This window comes from Cervus canadensis, chromosome 33, assembly GCF_019320065.1.
Source record: "Cervus canadensis isolate Bull #8, Minnesota chromosome 33, ASM1932006v1, whole genome shotgun sequence".
NCBI classification, from domain to species: Eukaryota; Metazoa; Chordata; class Mammalia; order Artiodactyla; family Cervidae; genus Cervus; species Cervus canadensis.
The window spans coordinates 24,671,996-24,691,869 of record NC_057418.1 but is presented as its reverse complement, the minus strand read 5'-3'; the positions used below and the strand labels follow the sequence as shown (position 1 = coordinate 24,691,869).

At 35.7% G+C, this 19,874-nt stretch overlaps 1 protein-coding gene across 1 annotated transcript; it reads right to left on the bottom strand.

Annotated features, from left to right (window-relative positions):
• Nucleotides 1-1,817: 1,817 nt before the first annotated feature.
• Nucleotides 1,818-17,844, bottom strand: MYCT1 (MYC target 1). Its single transcript, XM_043457278.1, has 2 exons — nucleotides 17,666-17,844; nucleotides 1,818-4,429 (listed from the first exon to the last, which is right to left on the bottom strand). Exons 1-2 carry the CDS (start codon nucleotides 17,826-17,828, stop codon nucleotides 3,918-3,920), a joined length of 675 nt encoding a protein of 224 aa, XP_043313213.1. The 5' UTR covers nucleotides 17,829-17,844; the 3' UTR covers nucleotides 1,818-3,917.
• Between the last annotated feature and the right edge of the window lie 2,030 nt (nucleotides 17,845-19,874).

Sequence of the window (19,874 nt, the reverse complement as noted above, 5' to 3'; positions counted from 1 at the left end):
CTTATTTCTTAACTTATCAGCTTCAGAAATAAAGCAGTATATATTAAATTTCTGTTTTGTTAGAAACCTTTTTGGTGAGTGATAGTAGTCTAACTCAATTTGATCTATAGAAAAATGAGAACTTGCTAGAAAGCTATTATGGTATTCAGTTGAATCCAGGAAAGATTTCATTACCCTTGCCTTATGAAGGCAAGGAATGTATCCAGCCTTCAAGAGCTACAAAAACTAAGGATTTCAAATCCATTGACTATGCCATTTTTTTTTTTCATTTCTCTCTGTGGATCAGTTTAATTTCTTTCCTATCACATGGCAGGGAAAAAGCTTTTACATCTTACTTACAGTTTTAACCATCTAAGAGATACTGATTTCTCTTGGGTTGCCGACCACAAAATCCTTTGCAAAGGACCACGGGATTGGTTTGATCAGATGCCTTCTAGACAAGTCAATGAGGTTACATTGGATGTGGTGATAGTTCCTGCTATAATCACATGGGTAGGTAGTCAGGACAAAGAATTTGGTTTTCAGAATAGCAGAGGATTTGACAGCCAGAAGAGCATGTCCTATACTCTCACACTTTGAAAGATAAGCAACCTACCCCTTCTTTTGTTCCCAACACCCAGTAGCTAGTTAATTTTGGTAGTTTATAGCTTGATTTTTTTCTTCCTTATGTGTAAATCAGATACTATTTGCACTAAAATTAGACACTTCTGTAGCTCTGCAGTTGTTTTTTTTTCTTATGATTTTCATGCATTACTGGGGTTCTTTTTCTTAATTTCAGAAAGTTTATTTCTAGTTGTTTTAAGACTAGGCAATATATACATTAGGCAAAATTCCAAATGAACCAATAGGACTCTCTACTGATATCAGAGAACAGAGAGTCAGACATGGTAGGGAGGGAAGTGGAGATCAAAAGGGTGAAGCTTGTCAAAAAAGGCATAAACCTCTAGTTGTGAAATAAACAAACCCTGGAGATGTAATGTACCACACTGTGACCATAGTTAATTATACCGTATTATATATTTGAAAGTTGCTGAAAATAGATCATATACATTGTAAAGATGGATATATCCAACCAATCAATCCTAAAGGAAATCAGTCCCGAATATTCATTGGAAGGACTGATGCTGAAGCTGAAACTCCAATACTTTGGCCACCTGATGCGAAGAACCAACTCATTAGAAAAGACCCTGATGCTGGGAAATATTGAAGGCGGGAAGAGAAGCGGACAACAGAGGATGAGATGGTTGGATGGCATCATGAGTTTGAGTAGGCTCTGGGAATTGGTGATGGACAGGGAAGCCTGGCGAACTGCAGTCCACAGGATTGCAAAGAGTTAGACACGACCGAGCGACTGAACTGAACTGAGAGTAGATCCTCAAAGTTCTCATCACAAGTAACTAAGTGTGGCTGCGGATGTTAATTAGAGTGGACTACGGTGATCGTTTTGCAGCATATACATACATCAAATCCTTATGTTGTACACTTAAAACTAATATAATGTTAAAAGTAAATAATATCTCAAAAAGTTAACAATTCTGGAATTGTTTATCTAGTGAGATAAGAATCTAAATTCATGTTTTTAACAAACAACTTATTTTTCATCTATATTAATTCACTGAAAACTCTGGTTTTTTTCTTTGTGATGTTACCCTTTTTCTGTTATATATTATTAGATAAAATGAGGTTTGTGTCTCTGGAATAGTTTATAAAGAATGATCTTTTTTCCCATTTTTTAGAGAATGATCTTGATTGAGTTAAAATACCAAATAAATAGGAAATAATCACAGGCTATTCAATAAATAAACTCTGAATCAAAATTGACATCAGTTTAATTTTATTTCATAATCAACTAAATATTTCAAATAAAATAATTACAATTAAGAAAAGTCCTCCAGTTTTTGTTTTAATTTCACGTTTTATACATTGCACAATATTTACAAGATACTCATTTTGATCATTTCATAACTTGGTGAGGGAGGAGGTAATAATTCTTTCAGATGGTTAAATACAACAGAGGATTTTTGCTCTCGTTTTATTTGAGAGAAATGAAGCAGCTTTTATTTTCAACATAAATTCTACACAAAAACCATATACTTTGCTTACCTCACATATTAGACATTAAAGATGGCATACAAGCAAAGATACAGTTGAATGGCATCACTGACTCAATGGACATGATTTCCAGCAAACTCCAGGAGATGGTGAAGGACAGGGAGGCCTGGTGTGCTGTATAGTCCATGGGGTCCCACAGACTTAGCGACTGAACAGCAACAGGCAAAGATCTCTTGAAATTTTATGTGGCTATAACTAAGTTTGTATTAAAAAAACTTACAACAAATTTGCTATCTTTTGAGCTTTTTTTCTCTTTCCTTCCTTCCTTCCTCTGTCCCTCCCTTCCCCCCTCCTTCCTCCTTTCAGATATATTGCATTAGAAAGTATCTATTTATAGACATTTACTATAGACATCATTAAGCATAACTGTCTTTGAGGAGCAGTGGAAAATGTAAGCTAAAAAAAAAAAATAAAATGCTATACAGAATCTTTTATTGGGTAAATATCTATTACAGCATTGAATCATATTCAGACACCATTAGCTGGGACTGCTGCATTGCAGAAACTATCATGAGAGGACATTTTTCTTCACGGAAAATCCCAGAGTTCAGAGAAGAAATAGCAACATAAGCTAAATATTCACTATATCAGAAACAAACCCCAGGTCTTTTGAGTAATAATTCTGGGAACTCATGTCCTTAAATGAAAAAGACCAGCCAGGCATCTCTGGCTACTGAAGCTCTGTTCCTTTAAAAGGGTGGCTTCTTGTGGAGATAGACTCCTTAAATAGTTGTCTGCACCAAGGACCATTTGGCATAATTTCATCTTTGTACAAAGACTCTTCACAGAAGCTGAGGTTGAAATCCATAGAGAAGTAAATAAAAGATGATGACTGATGTGCCCATCCAGGGAGGAAGATTCTTCATGGTTGTAACATCTAATTTGGATAACAGACTTTCTCTCTACTAGCCCTCCTTTATTTGTCTGTGAAGTTACAGAAAATCCTTAGGTAACAAGCTTTCCCCATTACTAGATTTAAATGTAAGAAATAAAGTTTATCCCTTAAGAAAAATTTAAACTCGGTATTAAAGTTTGTTTTTCGATCAAATGAATTGGATTTGCTATTGTTTTTCTAACAATATAATGAAAACAGTAAAGAAAGGTCAAATCATCAAGTGAGTAAATCCAAGGATTTTGCCTCAATGAGGTGGATAACTATTCTTGGGAAAATCACAAAAGGAGTCGGGGGGAAAAATAAGTGTCAGAATTGCAGTATTCTGTAACACTCTCTGAGTTCAGCTTCCTTTGCTTGATTTCCTCACTTGTCACAAATGAGTGAAATCAAGGAACTTTAGAATCTCCTATGTTCCTTCATTTCATGTCCATAAAATCACTAAAAATCCAAGATTGTCAAATGATTCACTTGTCTTTCTAAAGAAAGTTAAATTAAAATCCCTTAAGACAGGAATTTTTTTTAAGTTACACAGTAATTTTTCCCCCTTTATAGTCATATTGGACATTGAGTGAAGATTGTAAACCACAAAAATCCAAAGTTTTTGTTTTAGTCTAAAAGATATATATACTGTATCCAGCTGATTCTTAGGTAAGAATCACTATCTTTAAAAATTCCCATGTTGAATACAAAATACATAAATATATAACTATTTGGAAAAATATTATTTTTGTGTATGAGAAAAAAAAAGGAAATCTGTTTTACATTGTGATGTCCAACTTGTGTGTGCACATTTCAGCTTGGAAGCTCATTAGGCATTTGGGCCATGTCCTCAAAATTCTGTTTTGCCTATTTGTAATTTCCCTTCAACAAAAAACAAGAAAAGAAAGAAACAAAAACAGAAGCACCCTACTCAGGAATCCGAGAAAGCCTTTATGATGGACTCGTAGGCAGGTGGGGGTGGTGTTGAAACGCCAATCCGAAGATTGTTATTGGACCAGTGGAAATCCGGACGGCCCAGGCTGTGGGAAGTGTTGATGGTGGAGGAGGTGGTGGATGAAGGGAAAGTCACTAGCTGACTCTCAGTTTCCACAGGAAGTGGTGGGCATTGCAGAAAGGGGTGGAAAGTTGAGCCCCTGAAGCTTGATTTTCTTGGAAAGGAATTGGCTTGTTCCAGGGAAGCTTGTCGCTGGAAAGTGAGGCTCGCCAGGCTGAGGTTGCTTCGACGTTCACAGCCACTGTGGCGGTAAAATCCATTTCTGTTGAGGCCGTGGGTATATGAAGATCTGGGTCGCCGGCTTGAACTCCACTGCGAGATGGGGGCGCTGGCCCTTCTTCGAGACAAACAGACAGACAAAGCCCAAATAAATCCTCCGATTACAAGTACCGTTGCCACGGATACCGTGAAGGACATTATCACATCCTCTGAAACAAAGAAAACAAATAGGCAATATGATTTATAGATAGGTGTTCAACTAAATATACAGGCAAAATGCAAATGAGGACTATGGAATATGTGATTAACTTAGATTTTGAATTTGGGAGATAGAAGATGGTGTTGGGTGGGTATAAATAAGTGAAGCTGATAGGCTTCCATTTATCAAAGAAAAAAAATAAAGGATGTAAAATGACATCTTTTTAGCTGTAACACTCCACATTGTTTACAATATTTTCTTATCTTTAAGAAATTAATAATTTAAAAGTCTCATTTTTTGAAAAAAGGCTCTTTTTTATTTAGCTCATAAATTTTTATAGTTGCAAATATAATCCAAAGATTACTTCCTTTTGAATTACAGTAGTAACCAATGTGCCAAAAATCGATAAAGAATTTCATAGTCACATTGGCTTTGCCTTTTCCTCTGTCCGCTTTCCAATCCCCACCAGTGTCTCCCACCCTGCAGGTGGCATGATGCCTCATTTCCTGTTCTTATTCTGAGACAGGAAGTGCTGCCATCTGGGAGGCTGACTGATTTATGTCATATTTCCAGAACTCCTGGACCTTTATCTTTGACTCATTGATGACATGAGCTATACAGACTGCTGAGCTCTTTCTTGGTCCCCAAGCTGCTTCATGCTATTATCATGCCCTTGTGATCATGAAATTCCTGTCCCCAAACCTCCATAGAATCTCTGCTATACACCAGTATCCTCCAATTCACAGAATTTGTCCAGATTTCCTGTTGTAAGGAGGGAAAAATGCCTTTCCCAAATACCTTCTTGCTTCTTTTTGTGACCTAAAACATATTCTTGAATGAAACTGGGTAGCAGAGCCCTGCATTGACTGGAAAGACATGCTGGATGTTAGAAGATCCCTCCACCCTTATCATCCACCACACACACACACCCCACTCTTTACCCCATGATCTAACCCACAAACCATATTGATTTTCACACTATCCCGAAATCTGTTGTTCTCACTCAAATTCCATACATTTCAGTATATTTGCCCCCAATACCTGGATATAATTTTAGAATTTTCTGTTTGGAAAACTCAGTATGCACTGAATTTTAAATACAGTCAACCCACCAACTGAGTATGGTTCATGAAAAAAGACCGGCAGAAAATCCATCAAGTTGATCCCAGCCCAAGTTGCCCACCCACAGAATTGTGAGCTAAGTAAATGGGGTGGATTGTTACACTGCAAAAGTTAATTGATTCAGGGTTCCAAACTCAGCTCTATTCCTAACATTCTGTGTGATTTTTATAAAAATTTATTTAGACTCACTTATTTTATTACTTTCTTCAAACGAAGGAGTTAGATTTTATGATAACAAAATTTCTCTCCAGTTTGTTAATATAGTCTATGACTATACAGACTATATACCCCAAATCTATAATATAGAAATAACAAAACAAACCAGTATTAATAGATTAAAAAGATATTCATTGTTCCTTAATTTTTGGATCTATTTTAGCATCCTTCTACCTTATATTGTCATGTTTTTCTCCTGTGGAAAGACCATATTTTTATGTCGAATGTTTACAGTTATCACAAATGCTTGTATCAAATCTCTAAAACAACTCTTTATGCCAAATCTAAGCAATGAATCCTTTATAACAGGAAGATGACTTCTGAAATACAAGATGATTTATGACAGATCTTCTAGACCCAGGATTGTTCTTCAAAATTGTCTCTCATCTAATATTGAGTCATGGCCTTAAAGTGAAATCTCTTGAGACTGGAGTTTCATGGAGTTAGGCTTTATCTGGAAAAAGCAATAAGCACATTCAGAACCTAAAATTAGCCTTATTGATAATACAGTAAAATTCCAAATTAACTTGTAACTATCAGTGCCCCCAAATATTTAGAACTTAAAAAGGGACTTATAGAAAATCTGGGCTGCCAACGCAATGAGACCATGTAAATCAGGATTTTCCAAATTTTCTTCTGAAAAACAATAGAGAACAACAAGATGACCAAATAAAAATATACAAAACCATGCTTGCAGCATAATTAGAAGACAACAAATATCCAAACGTCAATTTATCTAAAAAGTAAATGATGGAAAACAGAAATCAAGAAATTATCTCCCGTACTTCCACCACATTGTCATGGAGAAGAAGGGCAATTCTGGAGATACTATAAAAATAAAATGAAAAGGTATTTTGGTACATGAGCATGCTGATCAGGAAAGGGACTTGTAAGTGAACATAGGAATGGGAAGTGGCAGTCTTGGAAAGTAATCCTTCCTATCACAAAAGGATCACACATTTTATGATTCTACTCCCATGAAATGTCCAGAAGACACAAACTACATAGAGAGTAGATTGGTGATGGTCTAGGGCAAGGGGACGAAGTAGAAGGGAATTGGGGGAACCTCTAGAGGGGACAGGGTTTCTTTTTGAAGGACAGAAGTGAAAGTCACTCTGTCGTGTCTGACTCTTTGCAACCCCATGGACTATACAATCCATGGAATTCTCCAGGCCAGAATTCTGGAGTGGGTATAGCCTTTCCCTTCTCCGATGGCTCTTCCCAACTCAGGGATCGAACCCAGGTCTTCCGCATTGCAGGCGGATTCTTTACCAGTTGAGCCACAAGGGAAGCCTAAGAATACTGGAGTGGGTAGCCTATCCCTTTTCCATCAGGGAAGCCCCTCTTTGAAGGACAAAATGTTCTTAAATCAGATGCTGGTGGTGGTCACGCAACTCCTATAACAAAACCATTTAATTGTGTACTCAAATACTTCATAAAACCCAGTCTTTTGTCTTCTTCCAAAGAAGTATGTGAATTCAGAAATTTTACTAAATTTGGTTCTTTTGTTAAGGAAAATAACTAATTTTACTATATTTCAGTTAGGTTTAGCAATCTCTGTTTTTTGTGAGGTGTATTGCACATAATTTGAATAATTTATCATGCATTATTAAGTGGTCAGTTGTCTCTGGAAGAGTTTATGCATTAAGTAGTTTATGCTCCAGAGGATCCATAAGTTGATTACCATGATAAACACTTTAATCAAAGAATATGAATAAAGTCACTCAGAAATTCTGTCTTCCTATTTAGAATAGATGAATGAGAGATATATTATGATTCATTTTAATGTTATTGTGTCTTTGAGTAGAAAACTAATGTATTAAGTTGAGACTTGGTAAACTGTAAGCTCATTCTAAATTTGAACTTCTATCATTCTAAGCTAGAAAGGTTTCACTAAAACTAAGATTAAGAAAATTTTGATGTTGGAATGAATACAGCTTACAAAATGCAACCCTATTTTTATTTCATTATTTTGGTAAAAAGTAATATGCATTTTTAATTTGATTAATTTAATATAGGGCCTCGGCACTATTTTAAGTATATTACATCCCTTAATTGTCAAACAACCCCTATTAGGGAAAAGCTCTTTATCTTTGGTGTGTTGTCAGAAAATATTAATCTGAAATGAAAAGCTTGAAATGCATAAAATTGTATTGATTTAATACCAGATTTGGTAGCCAGTTACGGATAGAAATACTTGGGAGAAATGTGGTAAAGTGGTGTTATGTATTCTGCAATTACATTTCTGAATCGACAGCCTCCACTGGAGAATTTTATTTTTTTATTTTTTTTTTAAAATTTTTTATTAGTTGGAGGCTAATTACTTCACAACATTTCAGTGGGTTTTGTCATACATTGATATGAATCAGCCATAGATTTACACGTATTCCCCATCCCGATGGAGAATTTTAAATATCAACAACTTCAGATATAGAATCAGAGATATAATGTTTCAACTAAAACAAACTCTTAAAAATGCCTCAGCTCAAACTCTGAGTTTTTTTATATTGAAACAGAGTCATGCTTTTGGATTGTGGTGCTGAAGAAGACTCTTGAGAGTCCCTTGGACAAGCAAGGAGATCAAACCAGTCAATCCTAAAGGAAATCAACCCTGAATATTCATTGGCAGGACTGGTGCTGAAGCTGAAGCTCCAATACTTTGGCCACCTGACATGAACAGCCAACTCACTGGAAAAGACCCTGATGCTGGGAAAGACTGAGGACAGGAGAAGCGAGTGACAGAGGATGAGATGGTTGGATGGCATCACCGACTCAATGGACATGAGTTTGAGCAAACTCTGGGAGAGGGTGAAAGACAGGGAAGCCTGGCGTGCTGCAGTTCATGGGGTTGCAAAGAGTCAGACGTGACTTAGCAACTGAGCAAGAGGATTTATGCTATAGGTGTGTGTGTCTGTTAGTCGCTCAGTGGTGTCTGACTTTGCGATCCCATGGACTATAGCCCACCAGACTCGTCTGTCCATGGGCTTCTCCAGGCAAGAATACTGGAGTGGGTTGCTATCTCCTCCTTCAGGGGATCTTCCCAACCCAGGGATCAAACCCAGGTCTCCCACATTGCAGGCAGATTCTTTACCATCTGAGTCACCCACTGCATATAAATAAAATATTTAATTTATTTTAATAATTGAATATTGACAACTAGCATTAGTCAGGGGGCTGTCGCTTTCCCTCAGGTATGACATAAAATGAGAAAATAAACACTAAAGTCTGCAAAGTATTGGGTTGGCCAAAAAGTTCATCTGAGTTTTTCCTGTAAGAAATTATAGAAAACCCAAGCAAACTTTTTGACCAAACATGCTCTTGCTTTTGTGTATAAACCTGTGTAACCACTAGAGGCTGATGGAGGATTCTGAATATCTCAGTACATAAGCATGTATAATAGATGAGATTAAAGAGACATAGTTACTTCATTTCAACTAAATGCAGGTAAAACCTTAAAATCCCATAAAAGCATTTAAGGTTTACAAGAGTTCCTGTACATCGCCTCCGTGCATATACCCTCTGAGCCCTTCCACCACAGCCTCTTCAGACAATGTGTTCTAAAAGATTAATCTATAGCCAAAATTAGCATAAACTTCATTTCAAGAAAAAATGAGAGACTTTTAAAATGTAAAATCAAGGGGAAACAATTTTACTTCAAGTAACAACAATTATAATGCAACTAAAAAGATCAAATGATTGCTTTAAAAATGACAGATCTCCCTTTAAAGGAAAAAAGGAACAAACTCTAACATTAGTAAGGCATGGCATATAACTCAAGTGTTATCCTATTTTATAACATGTCTATATAGCTACCACGGGGCTGGTACACTGGTCCTCAGTGAACGACAGCTATTATTACTAATGGTTGTATAGCTTTTCTGTGTCATTTGATATTTCCTAGCCTAATAATAATGGTCACTATAGTGCCTTCCAATTCTAAGATTCTAATATCGAATCTGGTTTTCAATAAATCTAATCCATGCCTAAAATTCTGGCCACTAGTATCAAAATTTAGTAAACGTCACCACCTAGTGGCCTTGAGTTGAATCGTTCTAATATCTGAAAAGTGATTTTATCTTTGACAATAGAACATTGATCAATTCACAAAATCCTTTGCAACCTTAAAAGTCATTAAACTTAGTTATTACTGAAGTAAACTGTGCTGGTCTTACCCTAGAGAACATAGCAGGATGGTTCAAACAATAAGATTTTGGCAAAAATTGTTTTTAGGAATAATTACATTTAAGGTTCAAGAAATCTTAATTACAATAATTTAAACAAGAGCAAGCATTTCCTATGCGTATCTCATCTCCCAGAAAATCCTATTGGGCCTATTGTCAGAACGTATCCAGAATTCAGCTTCTCATTATCTACTCTGCTACCTTCCTGATCCAAGTCACCATCATCTGTGACTTGGACTATTACTATAGCCTTCTCTCTGGTTCCTGCATCTCTCCTTGCTCATTCTCAGTACAGTAGCCAGAGTGAGCCTTCTAAAGTGTTAGTCAAATCACATCACTCTTTTGTTCTAAACCATTCATTTCTCCCAGAGTATAATAAAATGTAAACTCTCCCAAATCGCCTTGAGGTTCCACCTTTATCTGTTCCTTGTTATCTGTGACCCTCACTACTCTTCCCCTGGCTCATTCATCTCCATCCATACTGCCCTCTTTGCCATTCCTTAAACACAGCATCTGTACTTCTGACTTAGAGCCTTGTGTGAATTATAACCTGTTCCTTAAACTCTACGCAGCTGTGGACACGGGTGACTTCAGGTCTTCACTCACATGTCACCTTCTCATTGAGAGCCACTCTGACCACCTTATTTAAGTGTCATCCTGTCCCACCTCTGATGCCTAACTTCCCCTGTTGGTTTTCCTTTTTTCTTTCTAGATTACTAGAAACTAGACTAACTGGATTGTGAGACAAATGAAAAATCTGGGAGATTTGGAAATAGTTTTGATCAAAAGAATAAGACATAAGTCATACTATGAATATAATTATTCAACAGTACTGTTCGAGTAGAAGGTAAGTTAAACTATGTTCAGAAGGAACAGGGTAGACCATCACTTTCTGTGTGTGATAAACCAACTGTATCAAACCACTGGGACCAATGATAAAATACAGATCAAAACAATATATTTTTTAATCTGGATGTAGTCATTAGGGGGCTTCCCAGATGGCACTAGTGATGAAGAACCCACCTGCCAATGCAGGTAGACATAAGAGACGCAAGCTCAATCCCTGGATCGGGAAGATACCCTAGAGGAGGGCTTGGCAACCCACTTCAGTATTGTTGCCTGGATAATCCCATGGACAGAGGAGCCTAGCGGGCTACAGTGACATGGCTTTAGCGATTTAACTCATAGTCATTAGAGACTTATCCAAACTGCTAACTTGAGGGAGAAAATTTTAAGAGAAAAGAAAATCCCTTATCACAATAATCTGTAAAGAGAGGCAAAAAGTCTGAGTAGAATTCTGTGAAATCTCAGTAGGTTTAGAACACAAAAACTGGAGTTCAGGTTATACCAAGGAAGGTAGACTCTGGGAAATATTCTAGACTGAGTTGGGCTTCCAAAGAGCTATTCCCTAAGAGTAATAGCAAATAAGCACAAAAGTAGACCTCACAAAGATAGAAATACAGTTAACCCTTGAACAACATAGGTTTGAACTGCATGGGTCCACTTATACATGGATATTTTTTCAATAAATATATAGTAGTGGTTTCCTCTGGGGATGATGTAAATGGGGTTGGCTAAGAAGTGTCATTAGAGAACTTTTCAGGTTGGAGATAACATTCTATATCTTTACTGGGCTTTGGGTCACTCAGGTGTGTATGTATTTATCAAAATTCAGCAAATATTCAGTTATGATCTGTGCACCTCATTTTTTGATCATTTTACACATTTTATTGATGTACATTTGACCTTAAAAGAAAAAAAACTAAAATATTAAATTCTTGTTAGTACTATAAATGATAAATTAACTAGGGGGAAGCATACAGATATCTTTAATTTTCCTGGAAATATAAACTAATAGATTGGTTGATAAAATGAATATTATAAAAATGTTAATAGAATCTAGAAGTAAGTATATGGATTTTCACTGCAAAATTCTTCAATTTTTTTCTGTATATTTCTTTCATAATACATTTTAGAAAAGTATATGAGAGAAGGTCATGAACAACTTTAAGGCAACACATTTAGAAATTTAATTCAAGTGGGCAAATTCCTACAAGACACAAAGTGCCCTTAAGTAATCAAACGATCAGTAGGAAATCTGAATTATCCAATATTGTTAAACACATTGACTGTTCACCTAAAACCTTCTTACTAAAAATACTACAGATAATTACACTGGTGAATTCTTTCAAACATTTAAACAATAAACAATGCCACTTTTACACAATTTTTTCCAAATGATAGAATTTTTTCCACTTCCTAACCTGTTTTAGGAAACCTGCCTAACATTGATACCAGAATCTGACAAGGCTATTGTAAGAAAAGACTACTACAAGCAAATTTTTATCATTAACACAAATGCAGAAGCTCTAAAGTCAGTAACCTATTAAAAAATACATTCTTCTAGGCTCTGCCTCATCCTACTGAGTCAATCTCTGAGCATGGAGTTCAGTGAGAGATGAATCATGAGCCTTCTGTCTGTGGAACTGAGATACAGCAGTTTTAAAGACAAGCATTTATAAACACTTGTCAATCAAACGTCCTAGGTAACTGATATAAAGCAAGTAATTAGCAGGCTGTTAATATGAAATGTTGCATAGACGTCCAAGAGTTTTTAAAATACAAGTTAAAGATACACACTTGAAACATAGTATTTGTTTACTATTTGGGAAGAGGGGATATAAAGAACATTGTTGGGGTGCATACCCAGCCCATAAGCTTTCTCCCTCATCAACCGCTCTAGAAACAACCTTCTTCCATCTTCTGGGGTAGATCCCTAAGTGACATATTTTTCTCAGGTTATGAAATACAGTTTTCAGCTATTAACCAAGGTTTGCTTCCCTTGACAGCATTTGATTGCCCAAGAAATCAGTTAACAATCCTCCATCTCCTCAACTATCTTGGAGAGGATTAGGGCAGTTATCAAAGATGCACAGAAAAAAGAAAAAGCTGGTGCTCAGAATTACTAACAGGATTATTAAATACTTAGAATAAAAGATAGTCTTGAAAACAAATTGTTTTACTCCAATCACTAGACATTGTGAAAGACACAAGAGCGTTTTGGGTTTTTTGTTTGTTTGTTGCAGTTACAAAATACTGAGAGCCTAAAAGATCAAGAACATACCTTTTACTATGATGAACAGCGTTGGAAAAATAAACTGTGGTCCATGAGTCATGCCCAGATCCACTTGGGCTGCTGTTTAAATACCAGAGACTGGGTGGCTTCAGCAACAGACATTTATTTCTCACGGTTCTGGGAACCAGGATGCCCAGCATCCAGGTGCCAGCATGACCAGGTTCTGGTGAGAGCCCACACCCTCATCTCAGTGCTGGCACACAAATTGAGAAAAAACAGTATCTCTTTCTCCTCGTATAAGGCCATTAACCCCATCATGGGGGACCCACCTTCTAATTGACCCCAATTACCCTTCAAAGGCCCTATCTCCAAGTAACATTGCACGGGGGGTTAAGGATTCAACATTGAATGGGGGAGGGGACTTAAATATTCAATCCGTAACAAGTGAATTTTCAGAAGCAGTGGGAAGAGGAGAAGTTTTGGAGACCAAAAAAGGGCTATGCATACATGTGACCAGTGAGGGTCCTGGATAAGGGGCCATTACTCCATTTCTGCCTGTGAATGAGCTACAGATTCATTTAGGGAATCCCAGAGAAATTGGTATCCATTTCCAACTTCTTGGGATCCAGATGGGAAAGATGACAAATCTCTCTGAGAAACTCTGGGTCCCTGAAAAGCAGAGTAGGGATGAGGAAGTATCAACATTAGTATATCCAGATCTAAGGGTCTTATATACAGCCTAAACACCCTAAGGTCCAAGGTTATGGAAGAGCATTCCACATTGTTCTGTGCCAGCTGAGACAGATGGAAAAGAGCTAATAGACTAGAAAGGAAAAATCATGCCATTAGCAAATGTCACACAGATCATACTAGTCAGATTTTATGGTAATAATCTTCAGCAGTAAAGGCAAGAAAAAAGGGCAATGCCCCTAAAGCAGATGAGAAATACACATCGGCAGAGTCAGCAGAGACCAGAACTTGACCAAGAACCAATAGCCCTCTCGTTCCAATACATTTGATAGCGTAGAGTTCCCAGTCCTGCCTCATCCCCTTTCCAGCTTTAGAGGAAAGTAAAGAGGGAAGTGGGGAAGCTTGAAGCAACTAAATTAAAAATAATTAGGTTAAATCAGATCTCCTGCACTATAGGCAGATTCTTTACGTCTGAGCCACCAGGGAAGGCCAAGTTTAAATCAGGTTTCTGTCCATGGAATTCTCCAGGCAAACTTTTACAGTATACTGTAATACCGGAGTGGGTAGCCATTCCCTTTTCCAGGTAAATTTTTACAGTAACAGCCAAAACTACACAAATCTCTCTCAAGTCATTCAGTTCTCCGCAAACTCAGCTTGTGTGTTTTTAACTTCTGTATATTTGCTGGTAACATTTTTTTCCTGAACTTCCTGAAATTCTCCAACCCTGCCATATTTATCTCACAAACACCAGACACATTGCCTAATACATAAGGAGTGGTCAGTCAATGCTTCTGAGTAAACTAATGAACTGAATATATAAACAGATGAAAGGATGCTTTAATAAGGTAATGTAAGAAACAGGAATGACTACAATGTTCTTCCTAGAATTGTCTCCCTATTTGAACCTTATCTGATTTATAGAAACAGGTAAAGCCTCACTTTTTTTTCTAAGAAGGATTTAGGGATCAGATGGTTCAGACTGTAAACAATCTGCCTGCAATGCAGGAGACCTGGGTTCAATCCCCTGGTCAGGAAGATCCCCTGGAGAAGGGAATGGCTACCCACTCCAGTATTCTTGCCATGGAAAGAGGAGTCTGGTGGGTCCATGGTGTCACAAAGAGTCGGACACAACTTAGGGACTAACACTTTCACTTTTCTGCCATATGCATCTTTCTAACTCATAACATTCATTGCCATTTTACTGAATGTTATCTTGCAATATTCCATAACCATATAGACATATGTTTGCCTATGTATGAACATATAATCTCCTCCAAGAGTGTAATCTTCTTTAGGACAAACATTATAGATTTGATGAGGATTAAATCAGGTGAATAAAGGCAAATTCCTAAACCAACAAATTCTCCAATTTTTCACAATACTAGCCAAAACCACACATGGTAAGGTAAGAAGTATAACCAAATGGTCTTAGGACTCTAAATACAAAAAGACTCATCAAGTTTAATGACACTTGTCTACTATATCATTAAAGCAGAGTGCAGCAAACTCTAACAGGTTATGTTTCCTGTTGCTTTCACTGGGGTTATTTACAGGGAAGAGAAATGCATCAAAGAAAGCAAAAGTGAGAAATACAAGTCTTCAGCTATGTCGTCACTCAGGCCAATTTTATCGATCACCTTTGCATTAATTACTGCCATGTCTGTACAACGTTTACTAAATTTTACTGGGTGATTATCAAGAAAATGTAAGCTATCATTGTTGGTAATAACCTGGTATCATTATCTAATTTTTCAACATTCATTAAAGAAAACCAGGGAACTTACATTTGGAAAACAATTTTTTATGCAGCCTTAGCATAAGTCTGGGAAATTTGTATGGTTTGATAATGTACAAATTTTGCTTTTCTAAACTGTTCTTTCCCTATCTTTTGAATTCAAACTGCGAATAAGCAGACAATTGATTTTGGAAGTAATAGACAATGCATTGCACTGCACTTCACAGGATTTTCAAATAACATTTTTGTGGAGAGAGTGAACATGATAGATATCAATTTAGATAGAAAAAGTAAATAAAAATTTAAAAGGTCAACATTTATATTTTAGGAAATTTTTAAATTTCATAGATTCACTTTTTTGCATTTTATGCTTAATTTATTTTTACCCCAGAAGAAATAATGGGATCTTCTATATATTTTCCCCACATGATCAAACATTATAATATTATATCTGCACAACATGTCTGTTTGGCTTTGTTAATGCTTATCAAGGTAACACCCCCTTTCCTGGTTTTCATTATTTCCATCTATTTTCCGTTGTATTCACAAAGTAAGATAAAGAAACACTCAGAACTATCTTTGGAACAATAAGTTTGAATTCTTTCTTAAGCATAGATTTCTATACTTAAAAAAACATTATTTTAGGATTGGTAAATTGCCACTAAATATTCTGGTTTTAACTGGGGTTATTTTATGATTATTCTCCATGTTTTAATCAGTGGATAATGATTTTTTTTCCCTTAAATCTTTACACAGACTTGAAAATTTAACTTTGGTCTGAAAAAAAAATTGATTTGGCTTTTACAGGTAATTGTTCAGTAAGAATTACTTTTCAGTAATTTTTACATCATTTTTGCAATGATGAATTTAGTTGAAACACATTCTCACTATTTTGTAGCATCTGTTTAATACATTCACTTTCTCTATAAAGGAGGACAGCAAACTGTATTGTAAGAAATCCATATAATTAAGACACTCACAATTCAGACTTGTCTTTCAGTGTAAAGTAGAATAACATTACCAAAAGCCATTCTTTACAATATGCAAGTATAATTTACTTTCTTTTTCTTAATTCTTTAATAATTATAATAGGATATCTACTCCTCCAACTAATAAAAAAATTTAAAAAAAAACAAAAAAAAAATAGGATATCTACTAATATCTTTCATTTTCAAACATGAAATGAACATAAATGTTGATGGTAAAAAGAGAATTCATTCTCTCCATGAAAATTTCTGTGATGGTGGAAAACCAAGTAGGTGGTTAGGGGCAGGCAACACCCTAACCTAAAAATGGGCAGCATTTTTCACCTGAGAGGTCCCCAAACATACTTTGGAATCACAGCAGAAAGTGTTAAATAGTTCCCTTGGGGACGTGATCTCTTCATAAACTTCATTATCTCCTTAAAAAAATTTTTTTTTCTGGATTTAACCCAACTTCTCCCTTTATTTTTAAAATTTCCCTAAACCCAAGCACCTGCATCAATTTCAAGTCTCAGCCCTTCTTCCCTGTCTCCAGCTTTGGAAGACCCAGATTTTACCTCAGCTCCATTCTGTTGCTGCTGATTGACTAGAAGTTGTGTCTGAAACCAGCCAAAAACTACTTTTGTATTGTTCCCTTTTTCTCTGTGATAGGTTTTCTTTATAATGTTATATGTGCTGTTGTTTCCACTTAATTTGTTCTGTTACAGTTTTTACCTCTAATTTCATAATATGATTTTTTTTTATTTGATCATGTCATCACATTCCTTCAGTACATTTATTATTTAGATTCACTTTGGAAATTAAAGAGTATAACACTGACAATGTAAGTTAAAATTAGTCTCTGTAGAAATTCTTAGGTTCATTAAATAAGATACATAATCTGTATAACCAGAAGACAAAACAGTTTTCCAACAAAATCCACATTATATTTTCCAAACAGCAATGACTTTCATTTTTTTTCATTTTTATTCTTATTTTCTAATTATCATTTCCTATTATTTTCTTATTATTTTGTAACACCAGCCAAAATCTTGTTGCCCAGATTCTTCTTGAATGACTTCACAGCCCACTTTACAGACATTTTACATGAACAAATTTTTTTGTACTAAATCTGTGAAAACCTCAGGTCGTCAATTTAAAGTAAGTAAAATGGCTCAGAGGTTTCCAAGGTTTTAATCACCTCTAGGCAGTGCATTTCTCCACATTCTAATTTTAAATTAAAAACAGCTAAAGAAAATCTTACCCCAAAAGTTTTCTGGCCATGGGCTCCCTAAACTTGTTGTGTTATTAGCCATAATATCCACAAAGAAGAGAAGAGAGAAGAAAAGCCAGTGTGTCCAGAAGAACTTTGAGTCTGTGTCTTTGTAGTTCGGCAGGAGAAAAATAATTTTCACACAACCTCTCATATACTTGTGTTTGCATGAAAGGAAATAAGTGTTTCATGTTTCCTGCTTTTATACTCAAATTAGCAACTGTTTTTCTTATCTTGGAATTCCACACAGTTCCTGAGACACAAAACAATTTCCTTCTCGTCATTTCCTCAGCTCAGTTGCTAAGTACCCACCTTTCCCCCACCTCCAATCTGCTTTGGGGACATGAGACTCCTTTTCTGTCCTTTCCTCATCTCCTACTGACATGTAGAGGATGACTTCAAACTCTCAGCTATAGCACTTTGGGTTAAATTTATGTTGGATAAAGAAATATACTGAAAAAAAATGACTGCCTTCCAATGTTTTAAAACTATAATATAGTTTAAAAACTATATTTATATAGTAAGTTGGGGGTGGAGGGGAACTTTTCAGAAATCCATAGTCTGTTCCAAAACAATTAGTTTTATCCAATACCTATTTTTTACAATTCTTACTAAAATTTTAATGTCTTTTGCTCTATTTTGCATATTGATTTTGAAAAGGGAATTCTTTTTTTCTCATAAATACCTCTAAAATGTAATCTATATTTAATTTTTTAAGTTGGTGTGTAAGTATGAGAAAAAAACAGTTTCTATACTGATGGGCCCTATTTATTTTTTTATTTTTTATTTTTATTTTTTTGATGGGCCCTATTTAAAATCAATTAGGGGAAACCTAAATGTAAACATTTAATTTCAACAGAATGTTAAGCACTCTGTTGTAAGGAGTACAAGGTTAACTATATTTTTCTTCATGATGAAATGATGACTTTGGTACTGTGTATGACAGTATGAAAATAATTGTACCAATTGGAGAAAAAGTAAGACAGAAAGCAACATCAACAAAGAGAGGAATTATGACAACACTGTGGGTATTCTGGCTATCACTATAGTGGAAAGTGGGCTTTGAGAAAGAATTACATGAGACCTCTTGGGAAACATAAGTAAGTTAAAATTTCAAGAGTCTTTGCAAGTTTTACTACTTAGACTGGATTCTCTGAGCATTGGGAAGGCATCGGAAGTAGGAATAACAGTGTCATACCACTTATAACAGCACCAAGCTGTTAAGAATCTGGTTTCCTCCATCTCTGAGCAACTCTAGTTAACTCTTGTGCAATTCTCATTGATCCCAGTTGTCATCACAATATGACTTAGTGTGAAGAAATAATCATCTTCATGAAACCTATCATATATTCCTGAGTAGCTCTAGGAAAATCTGAAAAACCATAATATGAAGTTGATCCCATATAAATATTTGCAGTCCTGATTCTCTAAAATTAAGTTGTTTCTGCTCAAAAAATTTTGATATATTTGCATCAACTTTAAATTCATTGGGAATTAAAATATAGCCACCTAAAGGAGAATAATGGAATGTTATAGAAAATTTAGAGACTCCACTGTGCAAATATGAAAAGTCATCATCTCTATAATATTCTTGCTAAGGTTTATTTCTATATAATTGAATAAGTAAGATACTCATCTTTTTGCTTAGGAAAAAACAAAAAAAAGGGACTCACATTTTAATAGTTACCTTTACTTTTCAATATTTTTAACAGAATTTATTAAAAACATAAAATTAAAAATTATCTTATTTCTGGAAAAACATAATCAGGATGAAAATATGTTGAAATACTTCTGAATTCTAAATTCTTGTGGGATTTGTCAATCATTAGTTTTTTAAAGTATTTATTTATTTGATCTTTAGTTACAGCACACAAACTCTTAATTGTGACATGTGTGATCTACTTCCCTGACCAGGGATTGAACCCGGGTCCCCCTGCATTGGGAGCATGGAGACTTAACCTTAGCCACTGGACCACCAGGGAAGTCCCTACATTATTTTTAAGTGCACATGTTGTATTATAGGCTACCTGATTTGATATATACTAATTATAAAAATGGATATATTTTTATAAAGTGTTATACAGAGTGCATTTGATCTAAAACAACAAACCAGATGAGTGGAGCAGATGAGTCTGGTTTGGTGGAAGTGACTTCTGTACGGAAGCTGGGCTCACTCCATCTCAAGGCTGGGATACAGTTT